At 34.9% G+C, this 10,850-nt stretch overlaps 1 protein-coding gene across 1 annotated transcript; it reads left to right on the top strand.

The window, feature by feature from the left end:
- The first annotated feature begins 211 nt into the window (after positions 1-211).
- LOC104434344 (receptor-like protein 15) lies at positions 212-7,616 on the top strand. Its single transcript, XM_018867564.2, has 4 exons — positions 212-560; positions 3,917-4,048; positions 4,126-4,260; positions 5,261-7,616. Exons 1-4 carry the CDS (start codon positions 218-220, stop codon positions 7,438-7,440), a joined length of 2,790 nt encoding a protein of 929 aa, XP_018723109.2. The 5' UTR covers positions 212-217; the 3' UTR covers positions 7,441-7,616.
- The last annotated feature ends 3,234 nt before the right edge of the window (positions 7,617-10,850 follow it).

A 10,850-nucleotide genomic window follows, 5' to 3' on the forward strand; every position in this document is an offset into this window, starting at 1 on the left:
CATTTTATAGTCTTCATCTTCCTCTTCTCTAGAAGTTCTGGGTCAAGTCAACGGCCGTCATCCACAAGTTAGGTGGGATTGGCCCCAGCAGACTTGACTTTGCCGATAGTCCGGCCGTGATAATCGCTCAAAATGGGGAGACTCTGCGTATATAAATCAAGTATATGGTGAAGCAGAAGAAGCAGATGGCACAAAACACACCATAGGATATACAAACATGAAGTGTCTCATATGGTGTACGTGGTGGACTTGGGCGTTGCTGGTGTTGATGGGGAGTGGAGGCATGGGGTGCCTGGAAGAAGAGAGGAATGCGCTGCTCGGCATCAAGGCCGCCTTCAACAGCCTAAGTGGATCTTCTCTTTCATCTTTGCATGACGACAACGGTAGCAACTGTTGTGACTGGGAAGGCGTGGTGTGCGACAACACCACTTCGCGAGTGGCTTGGCTATATCTGAATAATACACGGGATCCGGACCTGGGAGCTTGGGTTATTAACGCCTCTTTATTCCTTCCTCTGGAGGAACTTCAAGTGTTGGATTTAAGTGAAAATTATCTCTCAGGTGAATCTCTCTCTCTCTGTTTTTTTTTTTCAAATATATTTCTAAGTAATAGTGTATTTACTGTTTTTGAATAATAGGAGATGTCGTGCTAGAATGTTATAGACTATAAAGTGGATCAAGTGAATTAATGACATAATATGATTGCACAAATGATGCAATTCTTAGGTTCCATTTGTCTCGCATGAAATGAATGATGAAGAAAATATTTTTACTAAAAATGATCACTTATATTATCGAAAATAATTATCCTATGAATAATGTTTTCATTATTAGTGACGATTTGTGTCTTTGTTTATTCATTTCTTAATATACAAACGATTATTTTTTGAAAAATATTTTCCAAATTATTCATTATTTGTGCAAATATGGATGAGGGCTTCATAGCAGCGAGTGAGGCGAGGGCTTTGCGGCCCTCGCTGAGTGATTGGCGAGCCTCAACAACCCTCACTAGTCACTGCTCATCAACCACAATGGGTAAAGGAAGGAAAAGCCAAAAAAAGGAAAAGGAAAAAGAAAAGGAAAAGAAAAAAATAACAAAAAATAGTAAAAAATTATAAATTTTTGTCCAGGTCAACGCCAACTATGCCACATAGGGTAATCGGTGTCCATCATAGTGATTTTCAGCCAAAATTGATACAAATACAAAATGTTTATGACTCAATTGATAAAAAAAAAAGATTTAAAACTAAATATGCATAATTGTAATAGATTTAGGATTTTTTTTTTTTGTAATTTTCTTGAAAATTGTATCAAAGTAATGGGGCTCAAAGCTTGTAATAAAAGCTCCCATCTGTGGCCTTTATGTTTGTTAGTTAAATTAATGTATGAGCTAAATAGCATAACTCATTATCAATTATTTAAAATTTTACTTGAATTGAGAGATAAATTGAGAAAAAAAAAAGAAAAGAAACGAAGAAGTAGCACAACAACTAATGCTCATGATCTTTGTCTTTAAGTTTTAAACTTTAGTACATATTATTTTATATATATATATAGACGCACACACACTACAACTATTAATTGTCTTGTAACTTTGAAGTGATAGGATTACTGTATTTTGTTTAATGTCCTCATAGTCAACAAAAAACACTGTATTTAGAATAATTTATAATTTACTAGAATTTTGTTTGCTTTTTTGATTCAATAAACTGAACTACTTGAATAAAATAATTCGCTCTGGTTTATTTAGTAAACAAATGTGCAAAAGTATGTTCCATTTTTTTATTTAGAAATTAAGTCAAATCACAGTATTCTCTCTTCATCACTCAACTATTTGAAATCTACCTGAATTGTGAAATTGGAGGAAAAAGCTGTGGCAGAACAAATTAGAATTTATGAACTTTATTCTAATTAGTGTCTTTGCAAAAATTTTGGAGTCAAGCTAAGTAAATTTATAGATTAAATCGTTCAAACTATCATTACAAATTCTAAATAAAATGTAAGTATGTTATGTACTAAATGAAGTTGCGATTTTTAACTATTTACAATTTTAACAACATAATGCAAGTTCAGAAGTTTTATTGTAATATTGAAGTAAAAGGATTTTATATTCTACTTAATTTCCTTAGGATTGAAAATAAGAAATTGATTAACTAAATTGCAATACTTATATAAAATGGGGTTGATATCTTGAAAAATCCCAAATTAATACACATATAACAAATTTACCCTTGACTTTTTTTAATCACAAAAAGCTTTAAATCGGTACACCTATAATAAATTTTGTCCCAAACTAATTTTTTTACCATTAAAAATCTCAAAGTAGTACACATGTGATAAATTTATCCAAAATTAATTTTTTGCTATCAAAAACTCTAAACTGGTATATTTATGACAAATATACTACCCATTAAATTAAATTAATACCACGAGAAACCATAAAATTGATATACCTGTGACATGGGATAGAGTAATACACTCATTAACTGTTACGTATCATCAAATTTAATAATTTGATGGTAAAATTTAACAAAAACTAACAGATGGTAAATTTATCACATATGTACAAGTTTAGGATTTTTAGTAGTAAAAAAATTAGCCCAAAGTAAATTTATCACAAGTGTATCAATTTGATGATTTTTTATGATAAAAAATTAGTTTGTGATAAATTTATTATAAGTGCACTGGATTTTCTCGTTGTATTAATCCTTCAAATTAACAATAATCATTACGTATGAAACATATCACTAGTTTGTTGCATTTTGCTGAGTTCTAAATGTAGACAATTTCTTTGTTGGAAGAATATTCCCATATTTGAGGAACATGATAATTCCTCTTTATGCATTGTTAGAAACTAAAAGTAATAAGATTTTGAAGTTTGGGATTGGCAAACTTAACTATATCTTCAAGAGTACAGGTGAAAGCTTTTCTCTTTATTTATCTTTTAAAATTTAAACTCAAAAAGGTAGAAGTTTGGAGATGATAAATCATTAAACTAATGCTTATTGGTTGAATGGGGGTGACGTCAAAAGTCACATGGCAAGCACGTAACGGAACATTCTCCAAGCAAAAATAAACTATATCTTCAAGAATATATGAAAATTCTTTTCTCCTTATTCATGTTTTGAAATTTAAGCTCAATAGACAATAGAAGTTTAGAAATGGAAAATTAATATACAAATGCTTATTGGTGGAACGTGGGTCACATGACAAAATTATGTCATGTATCATGTCACGTGGTAATTATAGAGGTAAAGTCAACTCTTACATGGGAGCACATGGGAGAATATTCTCTCACCTTTGCTAGATAATGTCTAATAGATAGTGTTAGAGGTATAAGTTACTTGTTTATGAAATTGGTTTAAGAATATTCTCTCACCTTTGCTAGATAATGTCTAATAGATAGTGTTAGAGGTATAAGTTACTTGTTTATGAAATTGGTTTAAGAATATTCTCTCACCTTTGCTAGATAATGTCTAATAGATAGTGTTAGAGGTATAAGTTACTTGTTTATGAAATTGGTTTACAAAGTCATATAACACATGAATTTTTATTTTTATTTATTATGCTTGGATATGTTGGACCAACTAGTTTCTGCTTATAAAACAATTCTCCTCATAACAAGCATATGGTTATTCTCAATACTAGTTAGAGATATGAATATTTGCTAGATAATGTCTAATAGATAGTGTTAGAGGTATAAGTTACTTGTTTATGAAATTGGTTTACAAAGTCATATAACACATGAATTTTTATTTTTATTTATTATGCTTGGATATGTTGGACCAACTAGTTTCTGCTTATAAAACAATTCTCCTCATAACAAGCATATGGTTATTCTCAATACTAGTTAGAGATATGAATATTTGTAGACAATTAGTTAACTAAAATGCATTTATGGATCTTTCCATAATCAGATTTAAATGGAATGCTGCACCTAAAGAAATTGAAGAGGCTATATCTTTCTTACAATTATCTACAACAAATCCCAACGCTGTACAAGCAAACTTCAATGGAGGCCCAAAATTTATCTTCCAATCAGCTTGAAGGTATATGTAAAATAGACGACTATGCCTTGTTGATATGTAACCTTCAATTTTGAGAACCTTTTATTTGTCAATCACAGGTCCAAATTTGGAGGTGCTGGATCTTTTCGGTAACAATTTGGCCAATGATGCCCTCGCGGACATTGCAAGGATAACATCTCTTAAGGCCTTAGACATCGGATTTGGTGGATTCAGTGCTTCGAAGTTATTGGAAGGTACTCCTATGAAAATGCATTCATTTCTCACTATTGGTAACGAATGCCACAGTTTACAGGTAAATGAATATCATAAAAATAGAAAATCAACTATTACCATATTAATAGAAAACATTATCTATTATTTTAAAAAGTCTAGGGATAGGTGCATTATAAGCTTTAAAATTTTTCATGAAAATACCATTGAGTTCTAAAACTTTCAAAAAGTTGAATTAACTCTTAAAACTTATCACAAAAGTACAACCTAATCCGAGAACTAAATTCACTCATTATGAAAATGCAATCAAATCATAAAATTTTGAAATAGTACAATCAATGAAAGGATTTGATTGGACCAATTTGAGCATTTTCAAAACTTAATTATACTTTTGAAAGTTTTAAAATTTGATTGTACTTTCGTAACAAGATTTAAGATTTACTTGCACTTTTAAAAGTTTTATGGCTCAATTGTATATTCATAACAAAATTTAAGACTTCCAATACACTTATTTCAAAAGTCTATAGAACAAAATATATATATATATCTTTAAAATATATCATAAATTAGTAATGAAAAGTGCATAATTATGATGAGTCTTATAGTTAGAACATTCATCATTACATTTGAAAAAAAAAAAAGAAACTCTTATATTTGATATCATTCCTATCACTTCAAGTGGATAAGAACAAACTAAGTTGAATTAAGTATGGATAACAATTTGATAAAGCATTTTAGCTCTCATTAAGAGATAAATGGTATTAAAAGATGGGATAGCCCGCATATAAGAAACAAGTTATGTAAAAATGGTCTAAACAAGATGGTAACACATATTTCACATACAAATGAAATTAGCAAAGTAATAATAAACTATAAATCAATACAAACGGTGTATTGAAGAAGAAAAAAAATGATTTAAAATCACTCTTTTTAGCATGATAGTGCATGCAAATTTCATAAATGTGTATAATAGAGGATAATTAAAGAATTTATATAACATGATACTAGTGTCCACTTCAGCAGGCTTGTGCGAATTAAGGAACCTTGAGGAGTTGCACATTATTGGTAATGGAGTTTCGGGTCCTCTTCCTTCGTGCTCATGCAATATGACCTCACTCCGTGCACTTGATGTTCAATATAACAATTTTAGCGGGGCCATTCCTTCGTGTCTCCTCAATAATCTCAAGTCACTTGAATATATTGTCTTATCTGGAAATGCTTTTGAAGGCTCACTTTCACTTGCTTCCCTGGCTAATAATTCTAACCTTGAGGTATTCCACCTCATCGACAATTGTTACCGTCTGGAAGTAAATACAGAAGACCCCACTTGGTTTCCTTCATTTCAACTGAAGGTATTTAGTTTATCAAACTGTGTGCTCAACAAAGACGCAAATGGCATAATTCCCAGCTTTCTGAAGGGACAATATGACTTGAGAGGTGTTCAACTCAACCACAATGGAATGAGAGGAAATTTCCCGAACTGGCTACTAGACAACAATGTAAATCTGGAACGGTTGGAACTCACAGGCAATGAGTTGTCAGGTGCTTTTTATTTGCCTTCTAATTTGAGTCTTGCCAACATGTGGTCGTTTGATGTGTCTACTAATATTATTGAAGGAGAGCTTCCATCTTCGATTGGTTTTATCCTTCCGAATTTGAAATATTTTAATTTTTCAAACAACTTACTAAGAGGTGGAATCCCTCCCTCAATGGGCAATATGCAACTTCTACAATCGTTGGAATTGTCGAATAATGGCTTCACTAGAGAGATACTAGAGACATTGGCTAAAAATTGTACATTACTTGATACTTTGAAATTGTCACACAACAATTTGCAAGGCGAAATGTTACCGAGGTATTCTAACTTAATAAACTTGAGATCTTTGTATCTGGATAACAATTGTTTTAGAGGGGACATATCGCCTAGTATCTTAAATAGCTCCATCTTGATGGTTTTGGATGTAAGTCATAATTTCCTGTCTGGAACACTTCCTAATTGGATTGGAGATATTCAATCCTTGCAAGGACTTAGGTTGAGAAGTAACTTACTGGGAGGTCATTTACCATATAGCTTATGCAACTTGAGACATCTCGATCTTCTAGACCTCTCAAGTAACAACCTTGGGCCGAATATACCTCCTTGTGCCAACTTTACAAATATGGAGTTCTTGCATTTATCAAATGACACTCTTGTTGGGCATTTTCCAAAGTTTCTTTATGATTCATCAATTGTCATATTGGATCTTCGACAAAACGCATTATCAGGTAAGATCCCCAGGTGGATTGGTTCACTTAAGCAATTGAGGGTTCTTCTACTACAAGGAAATAATTTTGAAGGTTCAATTCCTCTAGGTCTATGCCTATTGAAAACTATGAGCATATTGGATCTCTCCAGTAATAATCTTTATGGGAAAATTCCTTCTTGTTTATACGGTTTGCCATTTGGATACTCTGAGTTATCTCCATTCTCAAGTGATATGCATTGGACCAGTATTGGGGAACCACGCGACAATGGGATCAGATTCGAATTGGATTATTATTATTTGTATACAGGAATGTTACTAATTTCTTACATAAATAGATTTGAAGAAGTAAACTTCATCACAAAGAAAAGGTTGGAATCTTATAAGGGCAACATCCTAAACCTCATGTCAGGAATAGATCTCTCGCAAAACAATTTGACAGGCTTTATTCCTCCAGAGTTGGGCTACTTGAGGGAACTTCGAGCATTGAACCTATCACACAATCATTTGATAGGATTGATCCCGGGAACGTTTTCCAATTTACAGAATGTAGAGAGTTTGGACCTGTCTTATAACAGCTTAACTGGTCTCATCCCTCCACAACTAACAAATCTCTATGCCTTGTCGATTTTTAGTGTGGCTTACAACAACTTGTCAGGCAAGTTACCAGATCGAAAAAATCAATTTGGAACTTTTGAGGAAGCAAGTTATAGAGGTAACCCTCTTCTTTGTGGACCACCATTAAAAGGCTGTGATGGCTCAAATCAAGGACCAAGGACACCGCCATCTTTTAATCATACTAGGGAGGATGACTCCTGGAGGGAAGCCTTTTTTTGGAGTTTTGCGGGATCATACGTGGTGGCATTCCTTGGTGTGGTTTTGTTTCTCTACCTAAACTTGTACTATCAGTACATGTTGTTCAACCTTGTTCGTAAGTTTATCCCATCATTTCCCCAGTAGAGATTGTCCTTTTGAGCATTTTATGATGGATAATACGATGAAATGGTGGAGAACCTTGGTTTAATAGGATTGTAAGCATTTGAATCTTGATTATGCATTTTGAACGCTCAATTCCTAGAGTGTTAGTATCGTATCCATTGTTTTGCTAATTTGAATATCAGGAGATTTGATTTGGTTGAGAATTGAGAGAAAATAGTTTATTCACGACCAAAAAGGAATCCAACATTTTGTAAATGTTACACAAGACAGTGAATTATCCGATGGTTGCGACTAGCAACATCAAACCAATTGGGTTATAGTGTCTCAGAAATCTCAATAACATAAAGCATTGGATGCTGGGAATTGCTACAATTTAATGAAAAAGGCATGGATCGCAAGACCATTGCTCTGCTATTTGAGGCTTGAGCTCCACTTTTGTGCTCACTGCTTGATGAAGAATTAACTCAGTGGGGATAATTATCAAATCATTTTTAAACCTATTGTACATATGATAATCAAATCATAAATTTTTCAATTTTGCCAATACAATGCTAAATCTTCACACAAAATTTCAAAGTAATCATTCTGCTCAATTGTCGTCAAAATTGCTTGCGTGGCGGCGTCTAGTCATTACTGGCCATCTTATGTAATATACCGATATAGACAAATTTACTTTAAATGACGTCTTATGTGGATCGTCGTGTCAGTAATTTCCAGCGATAACCAACCAAAAGGAGTACCTTGAAATTTCAACCTATCTAATAAATATGTTACTCATGTGTCATGTTTAATGAGGATATGTAAGACATGGTATACCAACACAATATCATGCAAAATCAAATTCCTCGATATATACAGAGGCATATGAATATCTTATATTGATGGAACTCCATAGAACAAAATTTATTCGACATTGACTGAGAGATGCTAGATGGTGGAACTCCAAAAAAATCGATAGTATGACATGAGAGACAATTTCTTTTGTTTGCCAAGAGATGTTGCCTTGGAGGTACAATGTTAATCAGATAAAAGATATTCACCATATACTTATTCTAGAAAAATAATAATTAGGAATGATATTGCCAAAAACTCCAAATTGGTATACTCGTGCCACATGTACCCACAACTAATTTTTGTTTCATAAAAAATACCAAACTAGTACTCCTGCCAGGATGAAGCGACCTTATTTCTTCTTCTGTCATCTGATTCAAGTTCACAAAAGAATTTGCACCCTGAAGACTATATTGCGCTAGATCCGTATGTAGGCTTCAAAAGAGAGTGTCTTATTTTCGTAAGTCCGATGAAACATCGTCGCCACAGGACTCGATCAAGTTCCTGCACTAGTAGTCAGAATTTATCTTCAGATCATAATTCATAGAAATTGGTTTAATCCTGTCTGCTGAGGGGAGAGAGTAGGCCAAAAATGGTATTAATGAATGGGGAGAGCACTGACTCATGGCTATATAGCTTGCTTGAGTTGATACATGCAGATTCAATTTTGACAACCAGTGAGCTACTCTTCACTACAAAAGCCATTTACACACTGGAATTTCATTCGGAAAATCTTAGCAAAAAATAACTTTCAGAGTATTGTGCAATAGTCTATTATAAGGTCCGCCATTTGCGAACTTTTTTCTTAACATCAACATTGCTGCTTGTGTGGAGAAACGATTATCCATCGATGGCGGACTGAACTTGTGATGTATTATTACCAGGAACAGAGAGAGGTTATCTTAATCACACAGATGTCCCTGGCTATCCGTCTTAGTTTTGTCCTTGCTGATTGAGCAAGACTGTCTACCAGCAATGAAAATGGCGAACACAACCCTCGCATATTTCTAAGAAACCAATCTTCTGAATTTAATTCGATATGCCTGCACTTAGTGTTACGAACTCTACTTATTCATCTGCTGCACCTGCTGCTCTGATACGGCACCAGAAGAAGACGAAGGTTTTAAATGGCAGTTTTGATTGCCAGTTGCAAGAAAGGTCAACTAATGAAAATGGCCCGTAGCTCGGCAGGGTAACCAGCCATAAACATCACGATACTACATTGACTTGTTCGTACTAAAAGCGCCATTCGGCAATCCCAGACACACTAGGAACGCAATCAAATGCCTGCTCGTGATCACACACAGAACTGAAAAAAATAAAAATAAAACAACTCAAAAATCATGAAAAAAAGATATTATGCTGAATGTTTAAATGCCCTGCTTCATCATGGAAGGGTTCATGTAGAATTTGAGCTAGTCGTTTCAGTCACTCGTGATAAAAGCTAGGAAAGACTTGTTTTTAGTCAGTGTGATGCCGCCGAGATCGAGCCCTTGTTCAATCCTGGAACCTTTGTAGATGCTTTGCTTCTCTTCGGATCCCTAAGGACTATTGACGGAGTGCTGGCATCCAGCTAGCGGCGAAGTAAGTTGTTCGTCTATTCGAACTAATCTATTCTGATGGACAAATGCTTTAACTTATGAGCAGGGGCTTGCCTGCTTCCCAAATTGTACAGATCAGTCAGACTAATCCTCTGCTGAATGTCAAGATGGTAGGATGATGTCGAAATACCCTAACGAATTCGAATGAAAAGTTTGCACTGTTCTTTAACTGAGACATTAGAGACATCATCCCTTAAGATCACACTGGTTTTCCAGATTCTGTCTAATGGGTACAGACAGATGCGAGAGTGAACGCATGATCTCGACCCGGCTTCTCGACTTATTTTGAACTTTATCGATCTGAGCCCCGACGCAACCCACTTCCTTCCATGTTCCATCGCAAGTTACTGTATACTTTTCGAAACCCGCTCTTTCCCATGGTCAGTGCTCTCTCTCTCTCTCTCTCTCTGTGAAGTCGCTCCAAACGATCATCAGCTCGATCAAGTTCAGTCTGGTACCACGCAGAGAACAAACTGCCGATACCTGCCGAACTCCGCACTTCTCAAACCCGGGTTTTCGCATCTTTCGAAAGATCATTTTCCCAGAGGACGACGATGCACCCGATCACACGATCTCTCGTGCAAGCAGATGCACGTAAGTGCCATCTGATTTCGGGCCGAAGCGTCGCGATTCCGATGCAACGACAACGGCGCATGCCTAATCCACCATTTCACCACACGCAGCTGTCTTTGCTACCTGCATGTCATCGAAGAGGAGAGAGGAGAGCGGCATGCCTAATTCCCCAGGAGGCTCCACGTGGGATCACGCGATTCGTCGCCTCCCGAACTTTCCAGGTTCCGACAGCGACTCCTCGTTCGCTCTCCCCATTTTTATTTATAGCTATCTCCAATTGGCCCTTTTTCCGACGTGTGTGGCCATTTCTTTCCTTTCTTCTTTCTTTAATTTATATTGACAAGGACCCAAACCAATAACGATAATGACATGATTATCTAATGCGGTTTGTAAGTTTTTATTTTATTCATTATGTTCTCTAAACTT

The sequence above is a fragment of the Eucalyptus grandis genome, chromosome 2 (genome assembly GCF_016545825.1).
Source record: "Eucalyptus grandis isolate ANBG69807.140 chromosome 2, ASM1654582v1, whole genome shotgun sequence".
Lineage (NCBI taxonomy): Eukaryota > Viridiplantae > Streptophyta > Magnoliopsida > Myrtales > Myrtaceae > Eucalyptus > Eucalyptus grandis.

What these genes read in the sequence shown, in the direction of transcription:
- LOC104434344 (XM_018867564.2), top strand. Translation starts at nt 218, where the DNA reads ATGAAGTGTCTCATATGGTGTACGTGGTGGACTTGGGCGTTGCTGGTG. An exon ending in ATCTTCCAATCAGCTTGAAG is followed by an intron (nt 4,049 to 4,125) that starts GTATATGTAAAA and finishes TGTCAATCACAG; the next exon opens with GTCCAAATTTGGAGGTGCTG. An exon ending in TGCTTCGAAGTTATTGGAAG is followed by an intron (nt 4,261 to 5,260) that starts GTACTCCTATGA and finishes CCACTTCAGCAG; the next exon opens with GCTTGTGCGAATTAAGGAAC.